The 25,776-nt window shown below is 33.1% G+C and overlaps 1 protein-coding gene across 10 annotated transcripts in view; it reads left to right on the top strand.

Annotated features, from left to right (window-relative positions):
• Ikzf2 (IKAROS family zinc finger 2) overlaps window positions 1–25,776 on the top strand; it is a 150,134-nt gene that overhangs the window by 87,451 nt on the left and 36,907 nt on the right. For 9 of the 10 annotated variants that reach the window (XM_048808484.1, XM_048808482.1, XM_048808480.1 and 6 more), the window contains 2 exons: window positions 8,556–8,822; window positions 14,784–14,951. In XM_048808484.1, coding sequence (XP_048664441.1) covers window positions 8,556–8,822; window positions 14,784–14,951 — 435 coding nt within the window. The remainder of the gene's footprint in view (window positions 1–8,555; window positions 8,823–14,783; window positions 14,952–25,776) is intronic. The other variant, XM_048808486.1, reaches the window with a different exon arrangement.

Here is a 25,776-nt window from a genome sequence, read left to right as displayed (position 1 = left end):
ATTTAAAAATTAGTGGTTAGATTTTTAAAAATGTGATGTACATTCCATTTTGATAGAAACTATTAACTTAGTAGTTCAGTTTATGAAAACTTAAAGTAGTTTTCTTTTGTCCGACCATTTTGGATTTAAATTCCTGGTATCCTCTTCAACTCATGGACAAGAGCCATTTGTTTATGACTCACTTTTGTCCTAAATATGACATTAATGTCAGGTTACTTGCTTCATTGGAGAGCGTATGGTTTCATGGAAAGATGGGTAGACTAAGAGACGAACAGCTTGAGTTGATATCAAGCTGACATTTACTTTCTATTCTTTGCAAAGTCACTTAATCATGGTTCCATGTGTTACCTATGGCCGCTTTACCTGTGATTTAATCATTCTGAGGCAAAATGAGGCAGAATACATATTATATGAATCATAAAAGCTATAACTTGTTATTTTTCTCTTATTTTCATTACTAGTATTATTAGTTGAAGGATCCTAAGTCCTTTGTCTACAGCGATCATCCTGTCTAGCCTACTGTTTTCAGGACATCGGATGTTACTTTTCCCCATATTTTAGATGGTCAAGTAGCTGAATCAGGATAAATAAAGTTCCTAAAGTCCCTCACCTAGTTACATGGTAGAGGGAGAGGTTTCCTGCCTTCAGGTGCAGATTAAATTTTACTGCTATTCTTGAAATAATAGTAGTATTTCAGAATTAGTATTGCCTAGATCTGAGGTACTCCAGTGGGTATAATAAATACACAGTCCAGCTCTAGTGGAAGATGAGGAGAAGGAATGGGGAGAAAACAGAAGGTGGTGCAATGAGCAGGCTTAGCATGCTACGACCAGTGGCTCAGGTGCATTTCACTACACCAGGGTTTGAACTTGTCCAACCCTTTACAAAATCAAGTTTAAGGATGTTGTGAGGGAGCTGCAAGATTTATTCATTTATTTATCCACAGTTAAAAGGAACAAAGGTTTGATATTACATGAAATTTTGTTGAAGAAAATATAAAAATTTATTTGCATATACCTTAAAATAATTTTGACTGTGCTGATTTTGTTTAGACTGTTGATAGATTTTTAATGAATAACTGTACTTTACATCAGAGTTTTGAAAGCAGTTTGGTTTTCTAACACATTATTTAAACAGCTGCTGAGCTATTAACACAGATTTAATCATGTTTGGTGTTTCCGTTTTTAAAGTTTAAATAAGCACTAATCTGTACTAATAAACATTAGTGCAGATACAACTTCAACAGATTATTAGATAGATGTATTGGTTCAGTTAGTGTGTATAAGACCATTTCATGTATCTGACACAGACTGGGACAAATTGATGCTTATAGTTTATAAAAATCCCTTATGTGCTCACTTGAATTTTCACATGACAGAAACCAAGCATATAAAATTCCACTTACACGTCACACCTAAAAGGCCTTTTTCCAATTTGCTCAGTATGGTTTTTCAGCTTCCTTTTATTTGGCACTGTGAAACAAATATTTCTTAAACTCCCTTAATATTAACTTCCTTTCAAAATTAATATTTTAAAAATATGGTTAGGTAACTAAACAGAAGTAAATCATTCATTTGACAGAAAGTAATATAAAAAGCCTGTTTTATATTCTATATGATTACTATGTTTTATATCCTTTTAAATAGAGAAAATAAATTGTATTTTCTCTGTACTGTTTTCTTGGCTAGGAAACTTGGCTAATTTGTGGGTTAGTAGAGTCAAGTAATAAGTTTTAAATTGTAGAAAGTTTAGTTAATAAATTAAAAAAGATTTTAGTAATTATATTTTCTGTTCTGTTTACTATGATAGTTCCAGAATTTGGTGACAAAAAATGAATAGAATTATTTTTGAAAACCCAGTTACAATTTTGCAGATACAATTTATTCTCTGTATTTGACAATTCAAAATTAATATTTTCTATCATGCATATAAAATGTTTTTGTCAAAAATTTAAAATCAAGTTATTTTTGTATTATTTAAAAAATTCACTTGCCAGATGTTGCCAAAATCATATGGTGTCTTTCCAGGTAAAATTAGAGAATCAAAAATAGTAAAGTAAAATTTTTTTTATTTAAGAGAGAGAGTGAGAATTTTTTAATACTTATTTTTTAGTTTTCGGCAGACACAACATCTTTGTTTGTATGTGGTGCTGAGGATCGAACCTGGGCCGCACGCATGCCAGGCGAGCACGCTACCGCTTGAGCCACATCCCCAGCCCCCAAAATTCTCAATTTCTAAGGAAAATCTTCTTCACATTTCAGTTCAATAAATTTATTATGTATCTAAATTGTATACCTTATTCAGATGTTCACTACTCTTACTCATGAACTCTTTCATGGCCTATTTCTATATGCATACTGTAGTGTTAATATAGTTTTCTTTTTTAAGTTGGTAATAAATCTTTTAGTTTTAAACCTAAAATTTTAAGCAAAGTGTAGGCAAGCAAGATATATTTAATACATATTTGCTGGTTCTATATCGGGGGAAGTGCTAGGATCAAACCCAGGACTTTCTGCATGCTAGACAGGCGCTTGCTCTACCACTGAGCTGTACCCCAGTCTCTTGTCTATGATTTTTAAAGAGAATACAATGTTGTCTTTGTTTCTTAGTGGTTGGGAGGATGAGTTCTGTTAAGTATAAGGTCCAAAAGTGTATGTATCAACATTGTACACTTTATTTTTCATTTCATTCATTCCATAAGGTTTTCAACATTTTTTTTAATAGTGGTGGCATATAAAATTGCCATTATAACACAGGTTGAATGAAATGAAAATTTTTTAAGAGTGTCATAAAATAATGTAAATTTGCCCTATTCCATTTTTGGATTGTATCAATTTTTCAATGATACATAACTGTCTACCTGTGTAAGTGCTTCTATTATTTCTTTATTTGATATTGCACTAGTGAATAAGATGTAAGTCTAGCCTAACCATCTGCCTGCTATTATGTATCTAGAAGCGATAATTATGAAGCCTTTGAATGTAGTTACTGAAGAAAATTTATAGCTAAAGATTGTTTGGCCTGAAAGTTATTTAAAAACACTCCCATATAAGTTTCCTTACCTCTTGTCATTGTTGTATCATTTGAAAATGGAGGTTACTATGTATTTTTATGGGACCTATAAGTTTAAATTCTAATGTTCATGAATAATATTTTGAAAGTAATAAAGAAGAGTGGGGAGGCTTATATTCATAAGCACATTTTTATTATGATGCTATTTTTCTAAACATACATGTGGAACGTTTTACCCTGGAATATATTCAAATTTTTTATATGCAAACTTGATCATAAAATTCTATCTTGTTAACTATAATCTTTTGTTTCATAAGTTCACAAACCTCAGAATCTACTAAAAAATTTGCTGTAACTACTAGTTATAAGTTCTAAACAGAAGGGCTTTTACAATGAAAGTATAATAAACATCATTATCATCAGTGACTGATTGCCTGTGTACAAAGTAACTTTTTCTTAATCAATAACAACTTAAAATTGGACTTTTGTTTTTAAATGTAGACAATATCATCTCCTTTTTAAGAAAACAAAAATTCTTTCTTTTCTTCATTGAAAATATTCAGATATCTTCGAAGTTTACTTTTTGGTGACTACAGTGTTGAATAACAGAGCAAATTGATCAGTTAACTAAAATCTTTACATTATGGTGCTTTTTTTCCGCCCCCAAATACTCGAGGAACTTCTTATCATGAAATACACTCAAAGCTTCTTATATATAAACTTGAGTGTTGCTAATAATTTGTTCTGACAAAATGCTATTTTTGTCAAGGCATCATTGCTTGTCAGTATATATTAATGTGTATAAATACCCACAGATATGCTTGAGTTTTATGTCCTTCATTTCAGATTAGAGGAACAGCTTGTAAAATTGTTCTTTGTTTTGAGATTTCAAATGTCAAGATTTCATTTCGCTCATACATTCTCCCACATAAATAAGAGAATTAAATCACTCATTTATGAGAATATTTTCCTATTACCAAATTGTAAACAAAATTCCATATAATGAAGGTTAAAAATTCAATTTTAAAGACTTGAAACCTAGAGTACTGTGAATATTATTGTGTGATGATTAAGAGCTGTAATAGCTTCACGTATTATAGCTAAAAATAGTCACAATACAACTCTTTTATTAATATATAAATTATAATTTAAGGTTTGCTTAATATGCTACACACTTGAATTTAAACATTAATGATTTAAATTAGGTTCTCTTCAATAGTAAAAGTAAATCATGGGAGAGTTAAGATTCAAAGACTAATTTATTTAATTAGTTGCTTTTTATCTTAGAATTTCAACCTAATTTCAGAGAGCTGGGTTAAAAATTAATTACCATGTGGGTTAGGGTTGTGGCTCCACGGTAGAGTGCTCTTCTAGCACATGGGAGGTTCTGGGTTCGATCCTCAGCACCACATAAAAATAAATAAATAAAATAAAGGTACTGTGTCCAACTGCAACTAAAAACAATATTTAAGGAAATTAATTATTATGAGATTTTTGTTTATATATCGACTGCCAGTTTTTGAAAAATATAATCTATGATATGTATATTGCAATGTGTTATAATTTATTGATTTACTATATTGGGACAGGAAATATATTAATAGAAGATAATATTTAATAATAGAAGGTAAAGCATATAATAAATTAGATAAATATATAATTCCTAAAGTACAGGAAAAAGTTCCAGCAAAAAAACCCAAAAACATTTATTTTAAATACAGTGGTTCCATCCAGTATATTCCTCTAGGAATAGCAGATTCTAACTGTATTTTTTATATGTATTAATTTTTAAAATGACATTTTAATACATGTCTGTTTCCTGTTCTTATAATATTCTCAATAGGGAAAGAGAGAATGTAAGGTCAAGTCACAGTCTCATAATTTTGTGCTGTTTTGAAATTTGAGAGGCCTGTAGTTTTAAACTTAAAAGCTTTTATGTATTTATTTCTTCAGTTCTGAAATGGAACCCAAGTAAATTTTATGCTCATTAATTGTAGCTTATCAAACTCTGGCTAGTTCAGAAACAAAACTAATGGCATTGCTGTGAAGCTTCTACATTTCAGTACATCACCTGAAATCAATGTGTAGGATAGTTTGCTCACAGGTTTGTATTAAGTCATGCTGAATAAAGTCATGTTTTTATTTATTCTCAACTTGTCTTTTAAATGACAATTATAAATAAAGTACATCACTACATAGTATAATCAATAGCATTTTTCATTGAGTAGAAAAGTCTTCCTTATCAGAAAAACAATTCTTTTTTTTGTTTTGTTTTGTTTTTTTTTGTAGAAAAGCCTACTTGTAGCAAGATATGGAACCCAAATGACATAATTGAAAACTTTAAAAATTCAACATGTGAAATTTGCTTATATGCCATAAAATACCCACGAGTAATGAGTAAAAAGATAAAATATTTGCAAAATATATCATAAACACAAGAATAAATTCCTTACTATAGATTCAATAATCCCTATTCAAAATGTTTAAGATCAGAAATATTCCTGATATTAATCTTCTGGATTTTCGAATACTTCTGCATGTATAATGAGATATTTGGGGAATGATTCTCAAGTCTAAACGTGAAATTTATTTATGTTTCACACACAACTTTACACATAGCCTGAAAGTAATTTTATCCACTTATTTTTAGTGTGCCTGGTTTTGACAATGACCTATCACGTGAGGTCAGTTGTGGAATTTTCTACTTGTAGCATCATGTTAGTGCTCAAAAAGTTTTGGATTTGGGAGTATTTTGGATTTGGGATTTTCATGTTAAGAGATGCTAATCTTGTATATAAAGAATGTTTAAATTCAGTGAGTAAAGACTGATAACCTCCTAGAAAAATGGCCAAAATGTTTGATAAAAATTTTGGGGAAAAATAAAGAACAACGAAATTGTACAAGAGAAGATCAACTTCACGCAACTTAAAAAAAAAATTATAGACTAGTGAAATACTAGTTTCACATTGATAGTTAATTGAGGTATAAGAATGTCAGTAATGAAGACAAATAATCTTAAATTTCCAATGATAGTTTAGATGAATGAATTCTATTACATCTAAAAATGGATTTAGGCCTGGGGCTATAGCTCAGTGGTAGAGTGCTTACCTCACATGTGTGAGGTACTGGGTTGGATCCTCAGCACCACATAAAAAGATAAATAGATATATTGTGTCCATCTACAACTAAAAAAATATTTTTTAAAAATGAATTCAGTCTTCTGAGTATGACAATTATGATCATAGCTGCTTTTTGAGACAGGAATTGAGGAATTGTTATTCTTGTGTAGTAAAGTACTTAATTTTCATTTTTAATTCTATATATTATTTCACTTTTTTTATTATGTCATGGATTCCTTAAGCATATAAAACAAGTAAGTTTAAGGCAGTAAAACTCACAATCAGTTTAGTAAAATAAATCAGTGAATTCTGCTTGACAATCTCCTGTTTACTACAAAATTTTTAAGCATGGTGAAAATATAAAATTAGATGAAATATTGTCCCTACTTATTCTAGAAAAACAATAATTTCTGGGGCTGGGGATGTGGCTCAAGCGGTAGCGTGCTCGCCTGGCATGGGTGCGGCCAGGGTTCGATCCTCAGCACCACATACAAACAAAGATGTTGTGTCCGCAGAGAACTAAAAAAATAAATAAATAAATATTAAAAAAAAAAAAAACCAATAATTTCATATTGATTTCTAAATAAAGTAAAACTCAGCATAGTTGACTAAATTAGAGATGTGCCCAGCCAAGGGCCAGGTGTGGTGATACATACTTGTAATCCCATCAGTTTGGGAAGCTGAAGCAGGAGGGTCACAAGTTCAAAGCCAGCCTCAGCAACTTAGTGAGGCACTAAGCAATATAGCAAGACCCTGTCTCAAAATAAAATAAAATATTAAAAGGGCTAGGGATATGGCTCAGTGGTTAAGCACTCCTAGGTTCAATCCCCAGTACGTCCCCCACCCCAACCCCCAAAAAAGATGAATCCAGCAAGGATGCATATCCCTTTGGAGATTGTAATCTACAGACTCAAAGTTAATTAATCTGCACAAAAATCTTATGCAATTAATACAGTTCTTTATGTACAGAGAAAAATAATAGATATACATGTTTGGTATATTTACTCATTTAATGCTCATATCAACCATAGCAAGTGAGACCATTGTTATTCCCATTTTATAGAGAACAAAGAATTTGAGTTCCTTAAGAATTTAAGGATCATCATCACTCTTACTATATAAACTATTTCAAACTTTATTTAGTAATCTGAATTCATTTTCTCTTTGAAATGAAAGACTAAGATTCAGAAGTTAAGTAATTAACTTAACTCTAAGTAAATCAATTAATTCGAAAGTATTCTGCTAGTGTCTTTGTGCCATGCTACTAGTTAATAGGGGTGCTCTAAAGAGAGCAGGGAAAGAGCCCTGTTGATCACACTCCCTGTCCCAATGAGTAGTGACAAATATGATAAATAAACAATGCGGTTTCTCCAAGAAAACACCTGCAGTAAAAAGAAATTCCGTTCTTTTTATGAAAATATTTCCTCTGTTCAAGTAGTACCAGAAAAGTTGTTTCATTTAGTAACTTTGATGTGATTTCTTAAGAAATTTTCAGGATCACTGGATTAAAAAAATCTAATATAAATTTAATATACACTAATATAAATTGCTTCTGCTTTTTGAAAAGACTCTGTCAGCAGTCCAGAATGAGGGCCGTGCCAATAGAATTCCAACTTTTCTGTGGGATGATCCAAAAACAGCAAACAGAGGGCATTGAATTTCTTAACCGTCGCAAGTGTGTACATATGTGTTATGCCATTCCTCTCACTTGTTGTTTTTTGTGTGTGCATACATTAGAGATAGAATAGCTGATTTCCAGACTGGTATGTTCCATAGAGATTTTTTTTTTCATAGAAGAAATAATGGCAAAGTAACTTCAGAGCATATGAGGTCTGTGCACTTAACCTTACCTGCATTTACACAGCTCTTAACTGAATATTGGTGTTTAGTTTGATTTTAGGACATTTGCCTGCGTATGTGAAAGACATTTGCTGGATTAAGATCTTGAGTTGTTTCTCTTGCCCTGTTCAGAAGCGGGTTTATACAAGTTTTCAGATGTGAAGTAGAAAATATGAATATGTTGATTGTTAAATTAAAAGGAGGCATGGCTCAGTGAATTTGGCAATATTTAATCTTGTGTCTTCCATACATATATCTCACTCTGAGTAGCTTTAGTGACAAACTCAAAAGCCAATGCTAGAATTATGTAATAACTTGTTAATATGTAAATATTTGGGTTAAATGAATGTGGGCAAAAATAAAGGACAGTCTCTTTATCTAAAGCTTTGCTGAGCCAGCTTTGCTTTTATGACACAGTTTCATTAAAATACCATAGAGCATGATATACATCAACATGGTCTTTGTTGATAGGTAGTATACTGTTTAATATATCATGTGCATCCACTTACTAGAATGACAATGGGTAGAAAGGAGACTGCTGAAAGCACATAGCATTATTTAAAATTTCTTCTTTTTAATTTGCAGCAAATTCAGTAAAGCTAGAAATGCAGAGTGATGAAGAATGTGACAGGAAACCCCTGAGCCGTGAAGATGAGATCAGGGGCCATGATGAGGGTAGCAGCCTAGAAGAACCCCTAATTGAGAGCAATGAGGTGGCTGACAACAGGAAAGTCCAGGAGCTTCAAGGCGAGGGAGGAATCCGGCTTCCGAATGGTAAACTGAAATGTGACGTCTGTGGCATGGTTTGCATTGGGCCCAATGTGCTTATGGTACATAAAAGGAGTCACACTGGTAAGCAGCTGAAAGAATAACCTGATGACTGCCTGTGACATCTGATGTTGATATTACCTGACATCTATTCTCTTTCCTTTTTATTCAGGGGTGGCAATGGTGAAACTACCTTTTCAGAATTCTGCTAGTATTGGATTGCTGAAAAGCAGAGAGTAGCCTGGGTCTTGACTTCCAGCCTTCAAATCTGAATAGCATATCAGAAAAGAAGTTTGGGATTCAGTTTCCACAGTTCTTAATATAGCAATAATATGATAAGGGTTCAAAAGGTATAGGAGAATTTCATTGTGTAATTCAATCTTTTTGTATTTCTATACATATTTTACCATACCCATGGGCAGGTAATATAGTTTGCTAGCCAAAAGTTTATACTACAAAATGGCACTCATACATTTATAAAGGGGTGAATTGTTTTCACTTTATCTGCTTAACTCCTTTAAATATGATTTTCCATCAGTCCTTTGCCTACCACAGGTCTCTGTAGTAAGCAGTTACTTTCCCTAGTTCAGGAATGTTACCATTTTCCTATGAATATTGACTGTAACTCCTAAAGGAGATATGTAGATTCAGATATGACAAAGGTTGGAAGTATGGAGTAGAAATGTATAATCATGGAATTGGGTTAAAAAGAAAAAGCTCTCAGATTAATTTAATATACACTTTAGAGATGTAAAATCCTTTATGAACCAACCAAATGAGAATGCCTTATTTCAGCCTCTTCAAATTCTTTGCCAAAATTTAGAAACAGTCACACAAAAAACAGGAATGACACTGGGGTAAATAGGAAGTTTCAAGTTTATAGAAAAATTGGTTTGAAGGTAATGTAGCTTTCACTATAATGCAAACTGGTATTCTACAATAGAATACTAATAACTACTATTCTCAGTTATAAAATGTTATAGCTTTGGTGGAAGTGATGAATCACAATAATGTATTTAAAAACATTACTTCTAAATAATTTTATAATTGGGTTGAAATCATGAGATATGTAAGTTACATCAAGTGTTTTTAATAAACCTCTCATCTCACACATGAAGAAACAGTCAAATGATTTGTTCATTATCCCTTTGGTAGGTAAGGGCATTGCTGAGTTTAGAACCAAAGTTTCCCAGATTCTCAGACTAGTTTTGTTTGAATACAGTGTACTTGGTATATTAATATACCAATAATTGATTATGAAGTGTGACTATAATCTAAGGCAGATTTTTTAAATTACAGTGAAAATCATACATTAAAACCAGTATTATCATAATCAAAATCATCAGCTTTAGAGCATTATACTTTTCACAACCATGCAGCCAGTTACATTTTTGCTTTTTTTTAATTTGCTTTTTAAACGGCAACATGCTGTAAAGTATCTTAGGAAAAGTTAAGAGATCAAACTTGGTATCAATTTGATAAGAAAAAAAATGGAAAAGATTATAAAATAATGAACCTAGTTTTTGTCAGTCTCATATAGTAATTCTAACTGTAGCCACATAAAATGAATTCCACAAAGTTATAATATATTCATGGCATCAGAGTGAGTATATGGAAGAAGATAATACTCAACTCATTCAAATGTATAATTTCTCCTATCCAGTATTATACAAACTACAAATCAGTCTAATGACGTTGTAGTTGAATAGTATATAGTATTAATTTTAAGGCTGAAGTGTATACTAAAAATAATATTTGTGACATTTTTAATAAACACTGTGTGTTCTTCATTAAGAAAATTCAAAGAACCACAATACACTTTCTTGAAAATTTATATCATTTTTCACTGTATTTGTAGAGATATTCATGAGTTTTTAAAATAGCAATCATTGCATACCTACTCTACTATCTGTTTGCTATTTACTCCTGTAGTGAAGTCAGGTCAAGTCATTTTAGCACTGAAATGGTCTAATTGGGATGAAACATGTTTACAGTTACTCAGATTTCCACAGGTTCTAGGAATATGAGACTCCTTTACCTGATAAAGGCAAGGAGAATGATTACAAAACCAAAGTACACTTGCAACACTATGAACATTTTTATTAATAAATGCACATTGGAGTATTATGCAAATTATTATTCTTTCTTCAGAGCTGGGAGATTGTTAATGTTAGCCATTCATGGAAGAGCTTGGAATACTTACCATACTTTGTTGACTTTGAAATTTTGGATGTGATATCTTAAATTAGCTCTTTTAATACATGTTTCTAATGACCCAGTTTACTTCTATGAGTGGGTCATGACATTTCAGTTCCATTTTAGTACTGTTTAAAGACAGAAGGTCTATTTGTGTTTCTTTAATTTAAACTAAATTAAGAAAGATTGAATCAGAATCTAGTCATTAACCTTGTTTTCTCTGTAATATTTTGAACTAGTGTCTTAATTTTAGAACTTCCTACTCTTAACAATTATTTGTAATTAATGTAAAAGGCACTGTCTTAAACCCCTATAAAACTGCTGGAAAACAGATTTTTGAGTGTCTTTTAGGTCATAGAATATCTAATATAAAACCAACAGTGAAAGAAGGTGTCCAACCTTCCAATTTATTACAGTGACATGGAGTATCAGATCTACTTCACTTCTTCTTCTTTCTCTTTCATATTCTACTAAAGTGCCAATTCCATTGTTTTATTAATGACTTGGTTTAATTTTTTTGGCATTGCTACTTTAGTACCTAATCAGGTAATATTGTCATCGGATACTCCAGGCACTCTTCACTGGGAGTATAGAAAGAAGAAAACAAGTAGTGGTAGTAAATCAATTCATGCCATGAGTGTGAATTAGTGAGAATATTATATAGAAGATCTATATTGTATAGAATATTATGTAGAAGATTCCACTTTTGGATTAGAGTACTCCCATCATTGTAACTAAGTTTTCAGCACTCAATTTTATACATTGTAGTACCATGGAGCAATTTTCTTGCTCTAAAACCTTCTCAAAAGGTGCTTAGGATTGCACATATTTGTAAGTGGTGGTTCTATCCAACACAAGAATATCCTGTCTTTGATTTGCCAAAGCAAATTGATGTATTTGGATTATACTTGCATTTCGATTAAACATATAAACAATAATTTTACAATATATATTTATGAAAGCATATAAACTATTAAAATATAATTTATTCCATAATAAAATTACAAACTCATTCTTTTATTTGTATTTACGTATTTCAGTGAATAACTGAAAATTGAAAGTGTGTTTTTCATATAATTAAGACATTAAATGTTGTTAAGTAGATTTCACCTTAAAATGAGAAAAGCCCTATGATTGATATCCAAAAGTAAAAAGCTCAATCAAGACTTATTCATAATTGAAATCAGTTATTTCTCAAAGCCTTTTCTGGTTGACACATTACAACTTTGGTACATTCAAACAGTGTACAACTTTGGTACATTGCTATCAGTGCCTTGTCTTCTATTAAAAAAAAAAAAAAAAAAAAAAAAAAAAGAGCCTGACTGGTTACTTTCGTGGAGCCTTGTTCTTTATATCTTCTGAGCATGGAACTTACCAGAGGCCTCCACAGCTTAACAACATGGCAGTATTCTAAGACATATCCAGACCTGCTTACATTTCTCCTACCCTCTTTGAGACTGATAATATGAATTCAGAAGTAGTAGTTTTGTAGTTTTAAAATTTTCAAAGACATCTGGAGTATTTGTAAATGTAAAAACTAAATTACCCTGTTGTTTGCCTCATAAAAATTAGGTGAATTTAAAAATTCTTTAAAAAAAGGGTTATCCTGTTGTTAAACTGTTGTTTCTTTTTTAGAGTAGCATTACTTTGAATAGTGAATTAACTAAATTAAGGACTTTTAAATATTTTAATTCAAAGAATATAGGTGGTTCAGGGAAAATCTAAGTCAACATGTTACTGATGAAGTATTTTCCAAAGGCAAACATGCTTTCAATTTTTTTTCTACTAATTTAATTAATTTTCAAAGTTATTGCATACTAATTAGCTACTTGCTTAGGAAATCGTACGTAGATAGATTCCAAAAGTAACATCAAATTTTTGAAGTAAAAAGTATAATTTTTCTTCTTTTTTCAAAAAGTTAATTTGTGAGAGCAGTACCTCAGTCTGTCCTTTTTTATGAATTCTGTGGCAGAGGTGGGGAGTAGATAATTATAGTTTTTAAAGGGTGTGATCCATTATTTCATTGGAGGGAAAATAATAAAAGAAGTTAAGTTGTATTATATGTATATAAATTAAAAAATCTGCAAAAAAATGAGATTTTAAAACTTTGACTATTTCATAAAACTCCATATGAGAGGTTTTAGATTTTACCAACTATATATTTAAATAATATAAAATTTAGGATAATTTTAACATGAATTTTTTGAAACTTAGCTCTAAGGGCTCCTAATTTTTAAAGAGAAAACTTTAATCCCCACCACACATACCTCATTATTTTCTATTATAAGTACAATAGATTATAAGATATGCCTTAAAAATTTATTTATTCTTTTAAACAAAACTCAGTGATAGAATTTGCAGTGGCTGCTGCCAAATCTTCTTCATGTGTTCTAGTTCTCTTTAATTAAAAAAATCCCTGAAATTACCAATATATGCCCAAGGACCAAAAATATATATTGAGGTTTTATGACTCACTATTATTTTTGCTTTTTTGTGTGTATTTGCACTGTACTAGGAATTAAACCCAGGGTTTGTGTTTGCTAGGCAAGGTACTCTACCACTGAGTTATATTCCCAGTTCATTTTTTAAAATCTTGATACAGTTGCCCAGGTTGTCCTTGAATGTGTGATCCTCCTGCCTCAGCCTCTGGAGTAGCTGGTATTACAGGTGTTAGCCACCCGACACCACTATTATTACAGATATTTCAGCTAAAGATATATGAAACACACCATTAAATGGATTTTTTAAAATGCTGAAATTATAATCATCTAATCTCAAGTACAGAAATGGTTCAGTTCAACCAAAAGGAATTGTTTTAAATTTTTTTCAAAGCTTTGAGCTTTAGAATGATCCCTTTTTACTTTTTACTTATTTACTTAGGTATTAATTTATAATTTATTTCTTATCTATCTTTAGAGATAGGCAATCTTAAAATTATAGTATTTTCTTTGTAATTTTATAGTGTTAGTTTGATCCTACTTGCCAATTTCACTGCTCCATTACCTTAATGTTTTTATATTTGATGACACTGGTGACAGCCATTTGGTGGCAAGAGAGTAAACTAATAATTCAGGTTTAAACAATTTTATAGCAATATCAATGACAGAAAAAGTGAAAGAAGATACCTGTCAAACATAGGATTTTCGTAAAATAAAGAGAATACACAAGAAAGGTCTGGATGAATAATTTTCATATTTTTGGATTTTCCCTGAGATGCCAGGAAATTGAATGGTTTTACTATTACTGACCAGCAGAATCAAAAGATTTGATTCTGTGGTAATGAACTTTGTAATTTGGTTCATTCATTATGGCCTCTATCTCCCTATTACCTGAAAGAGGGAGTGAGACTCACAGTACTTTCAACCCATAATTTCTGTGAATTTTAAAGAATGCATGGTAAAATAATTAGGTTTTGTATCCAAACTGACCAGGTTTGGTTCTCAGCATGTATTCTTATTAGCTCTACAACTATAATCATATACTTTGATTCATGCATTTCAATTTCTTCATTTATGAATTGAAATTAATAATACCTAATTATAAATGTCATTGTGAGGATTGAAATACTATATGTAAAGCAACCACTAGGGCAGTAAAGTGATGGCACCTAGTTGTTCAGCTGTTGGTAAATACTGTTATTGTTACTCTTTTGAAGTCAATAACAGGAATCTAGTCAGATTTATATGAAGAGGGGAAATGACCACTTGACCCAAAGCCTGAGACTTTGTTATGTTCAAAGCAAATCCTAGAAAATACGTATTTAGAAGACTTAAGAGTATCATGATTAGAGAGAATTGGCTGTTACTTGCACATTACTTACTTGATTTTTCTGACTTCTTCTTTCTTCAGGTGAACGTCCCTTCCACTGTAACCAGTGTGGAGCTTCTTTTACTCAGAAGGGCAACCTTCTGAGACACATAAAGTTACACTCTGGAGAGAAGCCGTTCAAATGTCCTTTCTGTAGCTACGCTTGTAGAAGAAGGGACGCCCTCACAGGACACCTCAGGACCCACTCTGGTAAGTGTCTCCAAGTGTTTGAGAAGAATGATAAAATACAAAATTTCAAGAGTGTATTACAGAATAATCCTGAGTAATGTTCATCTTTGGTGTGTAGCTAGGAACAGTCCATCCAAACAGTGTATCTGTTTGTGTACATTAAATAACTAATAACTTGCAGGATGCATATGTGGCCCTTCTTCTTTAGGCTTATAGACTTAGCAGAAAGGAGTACCATTAACTGAGTTTGTTAATTTCAGAATATTGTAATTATAAATAGCTGTCATTTTTCTGATTTATAATTTTATAATTATTAATGCAGAAATTATGGGTAGTCCCAGATAATTAAAGATCTAGTAAATTAATAACTACATTCTGAAGTTCCTGTACAGGAGGTGAAAGCTGTGGGGTTTTTTTGACTGATACAGTGCTAGGCTGGGACCTCTGTGGAAAATAATCACATATTGTTATTTTTGAATTGGAAAACATTATACTCATTAGAAAATTGGCCGTTAGAGTAATATTTCATTTTCTTGTTTCTTTAACTTCCAAACTATAGTCATTGGACTCTATCTGAAACTTTTCTCTTTTTATAAATGATTTCAAAATCTAGAATGTTTGATTATTTTTAAAAATGCCAGAATGTAAGTACATAAAGTAGAAAGAACTACCAGAAATCTGAATGAATCTCATTTGACTTTTAGTATGAATTGCCCTAACTAAGAAGTTAAAGGTGGAAAATTAATATATAATACTCTCAAGCCAGAAATTTGAAAATTGTGAGGTCAGCATTGATACTAGTTTAATCAGTTATTGAGAGGGGAAAATCTGTGCACATGAATCCATGCACAGTTTCTATACCTTCTCCCGTTATCGCTTTGTGCATGGGCCCATTAAGCAAGGACTAGGGTGGTAAGATAAACAGTTGGACTGACATCCATATAAGTTACTTGATCCTGATTACTAAAGCCCTTTTCAGTGAATGCCCTCAAGAAGGAGTTAATATAGAACATCATATATGTTAGTCAGCTTTTCCTTGCTATGATCACAATACAAAAGAAGACCATATTAGAGGAGGAAAAGTTTATTTTGGCTCACAGTTACAGAGGTCTCAGGCCATAGTTGGCTGACTGCACTGCTCAGGGCCAAGGTGAGATAGAACATCATAGCAGAAAGATATACCAGAAGAATGCTATTCAGTTCATGACAGCCAGGAAGCAGAGAGAGAGGCGGGGAAGAGACATAGTCCCTAGGCCACACCCCTAGTAACCTACTTTCATGCCCTGTCTTCATACAGTTACCATCCAGTAGTCCATTCTTCTGACAATACATTAATTCATCAAGTGGATTTACCACTGATGAGGTCAGAGTCTTAATGATACAATCATTGCCTAAAATCCCCATCTGTGAACCGTGCTTTCAATGCATGAGAATTTTGGAGAACATCCCAGATTCAAACCACAACACCATGTTATCACATTTTATACCAATACTGAAAGATATATCCACATAACTCTCCCCTAGAATGTCTATCATCAATTTTCCATTTTTGTTCCTTGAAGTCTTTAGGCATATTTTCATAGCATATATCATTGCTTCAGCCCTCTCTTCTTCCACCCAGCGTACAGTCAGATGTACTTGTAGAAACTCTCACAGCTGGGGGATATGCTTTCATCACTGTATTTTAGGGCTAACCTCTAAAATGGATTTGAAAATAGAGTATCATCAGTGGTACCAAATACCATGCAATTAATTTCCAAACTAGATTCCCACTGTTACATTCTCCATTCACTGGTCATGGAGAACACCTTGTAAGTTGATAGATATGGTCTGAAGTGGACATATTAAGTAGTAGAAGTAGCAGTTATCATAGATACTTGAGAATCTTGCTCAAGCAGAATGTTTGGCCTTCCCAAACCTGCTTGGTTCCAGCTTCTTTTAACAATGTTATATAACTCTTATTTTATGATATGTTTAATCAGATAACACCTAGTTCATGATGTGTAGTTTGGGCCACCCAGTTATTTGGAGTTCTGTATGCTATTTCTGTGTGTTAACTGGAATCCAGTAACAAGTTCAGAGCTGCTTTTAAGTGAAGGATGGTTATTGGTAGAAGATCATATTTCTTTAATACAAAACTATTAGGGATCTGCACTCTGAGGCTTCCATTGACAGAGATGTCATACAGCGTCTCTGCTTGCCACCGACATTTCCAAAAATCACTACATCTGCTAGGCCTATAACCAAGGGTATAAGGTAGATTTCCTCATGGCCAGGTATGCTTCAGGTCCTTTCCTTGCCCAGACTTCTCTCAAACCTGACAGCCTTGGGGAGTACTTAGTACCAGCATTAGAACAGCATACCAACAAGTGCTGTCTGCTTCTTCCACAACCCAAAGAGGCCATGATGTTTTGTTCCTTGATCTTCATAATTGAAGATTCAAGATAAAGCAATTTATCTCTTTGTATTGAAGATCTATTTCAACACTCCTGGACCACTGGATCCACAACATGTCATCAATGTGCAGAGTCCCTGAACTTTCATTGAGTTTATCCCCTGTCCTCTATTAATTATCTTCTGGAAGATCTTGAGTGTTTACTATTTCCTGCTCATCAAGTCCAATCTGTCTAATGTTATGAACGTAATAGTCCAGCTTGATGTTTCGTGGTATGTTAAGATGAACAAGATTTCTCCAGACTATATTATAACAAGGAGAGGAGAGCTGGCCTAGCCTTAAGATAAGATAATGAAAGCATGTTGTCCCTGCATTGTGAAGGCAAACTGCTTCTGATTATCTTTGTTGATAGGAATTGTTTTAAAAAGAAATCAGGTTTGGGGCTGGGGCTGTAGCTCTGTGGCAGAGTGCTTGCCTAGCATATGTAAGGCTCTGCGTTTGATCCTCAGCACCACATAAAAATAAACAAATAAAAATAAAGGTATGCTGTCTACAAAAAAAAAATTTAAAAAAAAAGAAATCAAGTTAGTTGTTTCATACCTGAGATTAGGGATGATGTTAAAATAAGCTCCAGTAAAGATTCTCTAGTTAGAAGTGCATTTGCAGTTGGCATTAAGATATGATTAAGTCTGCATTCATCCACAGATCCATCTAGCTAGTGCATTAGCTGAACAGTTTAAATGGGTATATAATGTAAGTTATCGTCCCCACATCTTTCAGTTTTCTGATGGTTTCACTAACATCTGTAATTCACTCATAGATGCATTATGTCTTCCTTGTCATTGTCCCATAGCCAAGAAATAGTAGTTTTGATATTGCCCATTTTATTCAGCAGTGCAATTCCATAACACTTCAAATCAGATTTGAGAAGAGTTGGTTTTCAGCTTCATTTATTCTGAAACTTAGGTCAATAAAGGATCTTTAAAGCTGACAGAGAAACTTCTTGATGTTTCACCTGTTTTGACTTAAGCATTCAAGGGGTTCTTTCACATTTGCATGTCCATTAGGGCCATTAGAGTTAGCCTTGTCACTTTACCAGCCTCCCTCTACATACTACTGTTGCTATATTATATGTAAATACCACACCTTCCCAAACCTTACCTGTTTCACACTTCATTCCATACACCAGCAGTGACAATTTGAGTAATCATTTATCTTGCCAGCACCTGTCAAGGCTTCTGAGTTTCATTGACTACCTAGTAAGGAGGCTATCCCAATGTCCTTCCATGTGAGCTTCCTGGAGCCTTGGGCCATTCCTGCTACCAAAGATTCTTATTAGTCAGTAGCCTGACAGTAAAGTCCTGAGACACTCAAGTGGGGAAAATCTGTGAATCAATGAAAAGACAGATGTTCCCAAGAGAATGATCAGGCGCTAGGGAAACCATCAGAGAAGGGTGGAATGATAGGAAATCTTAGGCTAATAATAGGAAACCATTCCCTGAATAGGGAAGGGGACTGAGTGGTCACTGGAATGAGAGAGATAAGAGAGGGTCTTTAGCACTGACCTTCAGTGGAGGCATGCAGCCTCTGCCACCCTGTGACTTAGGGGCCATACACAGTGACATCAGTCTTTCCATCCTCCAGTTTCTTGCTGATGTTCACCTTGTCTAAAAAAACCAGAGGACAGGGGAGGCTATTGAAGAAGCCAATATAAATTAGCTTTCTGCAGTAACAAAGCAGAGCAAAGAAGGGTAGAAAATAACTACAGAAGTTAAACAGAATTGCCAGATTATCTAAAATTTAAGAACTAGTATTTAAAATTAGTAGAATGGGGTTTTAGGTATAATAAAATGATTTTAAATTTAAGTTCTTTTTTTGTGGTTATTATTACTGGTAGAAAGCATTTTGCTTCCGCCTTCCCCCAGGTAATGACTGTCCATTGTATTATTGTGTTATTATGTTGAATATTAATATGATATTTCTATGTATAATAATTTAAGAAATTAAAAACATTTAGAAAAATGTCTGAAATACAGTATGTTTTCAATAAATTCTGTCTGTATATATTTAACTTTGTGTGATTCCCATATGTGCCAGTGGTTCCCTGTCTGGGACTCTGCTCACATCCCTGGAGGACAACAGGTCTCATCTTGGTCTGACTGTATGGCCTTCAAGCTAGACAATTATGACAGATAGTTGCTGGCATTCTTGAGCTCCCCCTCGACCATATGCACTATACTAATCACCTTCCATGAATTAGTTAGAACCCTTTTTTCTGACACAAGCAAAAGGAGGAAGTTTATAGATTAACAGCAAGTCTAGTAACAAGGAAAATGCTCTCAATAAAAAAGTTCTTGCATTAAAAAATGTAAATACAATGCATACATTGAATCATTTATATTTTGATATAAAACAGACCCTTTTTCTTCACTAGGAATTTGTAATATTACATCTAAACTGTAGCCTGGTCCTGTGTAACATACCTATAATCCCAGTTACTCAGGAGGCTGAGGCAAGATGGGCACAAGCTCAAGACTAGCCTCAACAACTTAGTGAAATCTTGTCTCAAAATAAAAAATAAAAAGGTCTGGGGATGTAGCTTAGTGGTAAAGCACCCCTAGGTTGAATCTCCAGTACTGAGGGAATAAATTAGTCTGAAAATAAAATTAGTCTAAACCACACATAATGTATCTCTAATTATATTTTCAGTTTAAAAACTAAAAGACCTCTATAAATCAATGATACTTCTTTTAAGTATTTAAGATTTTTTCAGTAATTTTATGATTGTCTTTTCCCACCATCAATTCTTTAGCAATGTTTTTATCAATTCATCTCCATTGAATCATTCCAAACTTGTAAAATTCATTTAAATAGAAATAGCTTTTCAAATGGATGGCATTAGAGCAGATTATGCTAAGTGAAGCTAGCCAATCCCTAAAAAACAAATGCCAAATGTCTTCTTTGATATAAGGAGAGTAACTAAGAACAGAGTAGGGACGAAGAGCAGGAGAAGAAGATTAACATTTAACAGGGATGAGAGGTGGGAGGGAAAGGGAGAGAGAAGGGAAATTGCATGGTAATGGAAGGAGACCCTCAGGGTTATACAGTGGAGGGGGTAGAGAGAGAGGAGGGGAGGGGAGGGGAGAGGTGGGGAGGGGGGAGGGTGGAGGATGGGAAAGGCAGCGGAGCACAACAGACACTAGTATGGCAATTTGTAAATCAATGGATGTGTAACTGATGTGATTCTGCAATCTGTGTATGGGGTGAAGGTGGGAGTTCATAACCCACTTGAATCAAAGTGTCGAAGAATATGATATGTCAAGAAATTTGTAATGTTTTGAACAACCCACAATAAAAAATTAAAAAAGAAAAAAAAAAAGAAATAGCTTTTCTGTGATATTTCATTGGAAATTGAATACTTAAGTACTTTGTATAATTATAGTAACATGTAGTAGCTGGCATCTCAATGGATTTAGCTACAGTCATAACTGATAGTGAGTACCTATACAGTCTACCTCCTGGGGGAGAAGTGTTTGGAAATACCAGAGTCCTGCCGGCTCCAGGAATTCGTTTCCAGGTTAGTTTTCCCTGTGTCTTACCAAGGGGATGGGGAAACAGTCAAGAGGAGGTTGGCTACAAGAGCTTCTTGCTGTCAATATCACTATTTACAGGTGAGGAGACTAAGGCAGAGAGAAATTGCACAGAGCCTATATTAAATCAAGGCTATCAAAGTCCAGATTCTGTGTTCTTTATCACTATGCCAGAGATATGTGAAACAGTCTTGTATGTTTATTCTGTAAAAGTTTATCTTAAAGTAACTCCTAAGGGTAAAGGGAGAGAAAAATCCTGTGCTGCCGTAAAAGCAAGGGGTCAGAATGTCTGGGTTGAGAATGGGCTCACTGCAAGTCAGCTGTGAGACTCTGTCAGGTTATTTGATTTGCTCTTTAAATGACCCTCTGATGCTCACATTATATGATGCTAAATACAATGCAGTTTGCTTTCCCTACCTGGAATTTTCTGCTGATTAGTCACTACTACCAAACCTTAAGCAGTAGATTAAGGAGAAGGAGGAAGAAACTACTTCCTTCTTCCTCCCCCTCCCTGCTCCTGGCTTTCCCTTCCTTGCCCTTCCCTCCCAGTAGGTTTGCATGGATCCTTTTAATGTTTTCATAGAATCTTCACAGCACCAATATTCCTACTATACTACTCTCTGCATTTCCACCAAGAGATAGCTATGATGTATCTAGGAAAGAAAACTTCTTAAATATGAATATTAAATGAAAAAGAAGAGGGAAAAGAAATGAACAATTAAAATATATTATCAACAGTGTTATCAGTTGAGGATCACAGTCAAGATTTCATCCCAATGTGAAAATGAACTTCTCTTTTAAAAATATGCTCCAGATATATATTGTATAAAAAACTTGTAGGAAACTGAAGAAGTACCGGTCCATATTTAAACTCTTGCTATTCACTACCCTTAAGATAACCATCTAATTTGATTTATGTTTATAATAGTGTTTATGTGACTTTTTAGTAACAAGTCAGTGAATCAGTACTTCTGCTACAAAAGTGATTTTTATTAGTTTTGCCTCTTAGTTTTTCATTTTAACAAGTGATTAGTCCTTTCATTCCTAGAAATTGATTAGTGAGCTTTGTACATTTTATTTTGCTCCTTTTAGATGTCTTATTATACCCAGTACTCAAAGGAAAATCGTATTTTAATTAAGCCCTGAATGCCTATTAATCAAAATAATACCTAACATACTTGTTACCTAAGCTTTCAATTAAATGATATTAGTAATTCTTTATATGAATAACTTAAAAATACTTGGTACAATTATTTATATGATATATCTTTATCATGTAACCCTGGAGTAAGAAAGATTTGAGGAACCCTCCACTGCTGAAGTTCTTTGATTTAGTATCAGTAAACCTAAATTATTCTGAATAGATATCTAATTTGTTTCCAATTAATTCAGGAATGTTGATTTTTTTGTACAACAGTACTTTGCGACCTATTCAGTGTTTGGCAATTTTCAATTTAAAATGTTCTTTTTTTTTTTTTTTGTCTAATTGTCAATTAAAAACTATTTTGTCCTATAAAAAGGAACTGGACCAGATATACCATAAAAATACCAATCTATTAAAACAACACAGCTTCCTCCCTATTGTACATTTTTTTTATTTCTTAAGTAAGAACTATCTTGATTCTTTGTGTCCCTGTTATTCCATATCCTATATTTTCTCCACAAAAATTAGTGAATGCTTATTTTTTTAATTTTTATTCTCCTCGGAATTAGTGAATGCTTATTATTTTTTAAATTTGTTGTAATTAGTTATACATGTCATTAGAATGCACTATGATATAACGTACATAAATAGAGTATAATTTCTCATTTTTCTGGTTGTACATAATATAGAATCCCACTGATTGTGTAGTCATATATGTATATAGGGTAATGATGTCTGATTCATTCTACCATTGTTCCTATGTCAATTGCCCCTCCCTACCCTTCACTGCCGTCTACCTAATCTAAAATGGAACCATCATTTGACCCGGCTATTCCACTCCTTGGTTTAAACCCAAAGGACTTAAAATAAGCATATTATAGTGATGCAGCCACATCAATGTTTATAACGACTCAACTCACAATAGCTAAATGATGGAACCAACCTAGGTGCCTTCAACAGATGAATGGATAAAGAAAATGTGGTATATATACACAACAGAATATTACTCGGCCTTAAAAAAGAATGAAATTATGGCATTTGCTGGTAAATGGATGGAACTGGAAAATATCATGGTAAGCAAAATAAGCCAATCCCCAAAAAACCAAAGGCCAGATGTTTTCTCTGATATGCAGATATTAACTCACAGTAAGTGTTAGGTGGTAGGGAAGAATAGAATTACATTGAGTGTTTGTTCTGAATATTGATTTTTAAAAACATACCTATGAAATAGTACAGATATTGTCTGTTTTTATCTTCCTTTTTTAACCCCTGCTTTATGTTTTTTGTTCATTTATGCCCTTACATATCATGAGATAATCCCTATGAAATTAAATATGATGATCTATTCTACTTTTCTATATGTTGGCACAGTTACCATTAGTATAAGGTGACATGAACCATCAAGCATCTTTAAGGCATTTTTAAAGAGAAATTTTTAAAGACAAAGCAGCTTTTTCCACATCTTCAAATTTCTTAAAATTCAAAAGCACTATCTGGCTTAGAGTGAGATAGAGCTAACTTTTGTCCACATTATTAAAGAAACAATGTCAATTGTTTTCTAGTTGTGTTTTTTTTTAATATTAGTTCATTTAATTATACAGAATAATAAATTTCATTGTAGCATATTCTACATGCAGGTAACATACTTTGATAGTTTTAAATTTCATGAAGTAGTCTGTTAATTTATCATGAGAGTGATATGCTATCAAACATAAACCTTATAATTTCTTACTAAGAATGTTATTACCACAAACACATCATTTCAATAAATATCTGACTGATCAGAAAGAAATTCCATAAACTAAAGTGTTTTCTCTGTAGTCATTCGTTCTTTTTTATAATGGGCCAAATTTCCATCTCATTTGTTTAAATTATCTTCCCTTCTCTCTGGTTTCATGGTCTCTCTGTCCCTCTCTCTCTCTCTCTCTCTCTCTCTCTCTCTCTCTCTTTCTCTCTCTCTCTCCTCCCCCTTCCTCCCTCCCTCCCTTCCTCCCCCCAATCCTTCAACCATTTGCTTCAACATTCCTTCATTTTGGTTATTGTGGTGACTACCACAAAAAAGTACATAGTGTCCATCAGTTGATATTATATGCAGATGTTTTGTGTAACATGGATTGCTACAGTTTACAGACATTTAGCTATTAATAGCACTGGTTATTTTGTAAAATGAATGAGAAATAAAAATATTTTAAAATTATCCATTTGGCCAAAAGATTCTTATCATCAGGTATTTTCATATTAATAGAATTTTGTAACTGGACAATTATGACTTTTGAACCAGATTTGTTAAGGTGACCTTTTAAAAAAGTACAAATCCATGGACCCAATATAATGATAAGTACATTGGGTCAAATTTTGCTGGCTCAGAAACTGAAGCTAGCACAGCTCGGTTGTAATAGTAAATGGTGCACTAAGCATAGTTTAATTTGTCCTGCAGGCTACCATGAGAAGGAACTGTTTTAAACTGATTTTAGACCTGGCACTTGGCCAGCTTTCTGGGTGATCTCCCAAGTGTGAACTTTCCCCACCTTCTGCCCCTCCTTTCCTTCCTGGAAGTGGTTGATGGAAATGGGTTACATTGATAATTACACAAGAGTGTCAGTTGCACACGTGGTTGACATAACAGAACTATGCTGATTTCATCCATCATGTTATAATAGTGATGCCCTGCTGTAAGTTTTGTGATAAACACTGAAAAAAAGAGATGGGGCTAGTATCTTTATTTCTGACTCTGAAAATACAACTTAAGTCCTTGCTCCTTGGAATTTGACCAGGATATAAAAGCTACTTTCAGTCAGGCAAGCTAGTAAGACAATCCATGTGATTTCTATCCTGTAGAATATCTATTTTTTTTAATCCCAGAGAAATAATCATTGCATATCTACTCTATTTTATATATTTTTTATAAACACATTAAAAATTAATAGTATATTTCACCTCTTCTCAGAGCAGTAGTCATGGTTCTTTAAATCTTAGATCCTTATTTCCAGAGGATTTTTTTTTTTTACAAGAAGTCGTCTTCCATAATGCATATATGTTCCATGTAGCTCTTGCCACTTTGGTGTAAAGACATTTATTAGATCAATTCTATTTTCAGTTCTAGAGAAGAAGCTAAGATTCTTGGCTTCTTTCTCATTATCCTAAATGTTCTGCAGACATTGTCCTGATTCCAAAGTTTATTAGCTGTTTTGTACATGCAGAGATGTTGGTGTGGATAGTCTTCAGCATCTCAAATAAAGAGCTACCCTCTTCTATTTTGTATCTCTGTCCCTTCCATACTGTATTGATGGATGGTTTGAGTGGATGGCTGGGTGGATGCTTTTGGCTGAATATTCTTACTTTGACTAGAAAGTTTGAGATGAATGGAGGTCAGTAGTAGTTAGGTGTGTTTTCTAGTAGATAATAAATATTAGTCCATTATAAATTTTTAATTGTAACTAATATTTAATAAGTGCTTGCTTTGTAACAATCATTTTTTGTCAGTTCTGGGGATCAAACCCAAGGCCTCATGTGTGCTTAGGCAAGTGCTGTGACACTGAGCTACACCCCAGCCCATACAAACATCATTTTAAGGGCCTTATTTTACAATTAAGGAAGTCAAGTTTAAAGAGAAAGATTATCTAATGTACTCATAATCTGTATAATTTTACATATTATACATAGGTAAATACAATTTACCTTCTTTTTCTTTTCTTTCCTGCTTGCCAACAGTGATTA

This window comes from Marmota marmota, unplaced genomic scaffold (genome assembly GCF_001458135.2).
Source record: "Marmota marmota marmota unplaced genomic scaffold, marMar, whole genome shotgun sequence".
NCBI lineage: Eukaryota > Metazoa > Chordata > Mammalia > Rodentia > Sciuridae > Marmota > Marmota marmota.
This window is presented reverse-complemented; position numbering and strand designations above follow the sequence as displayed.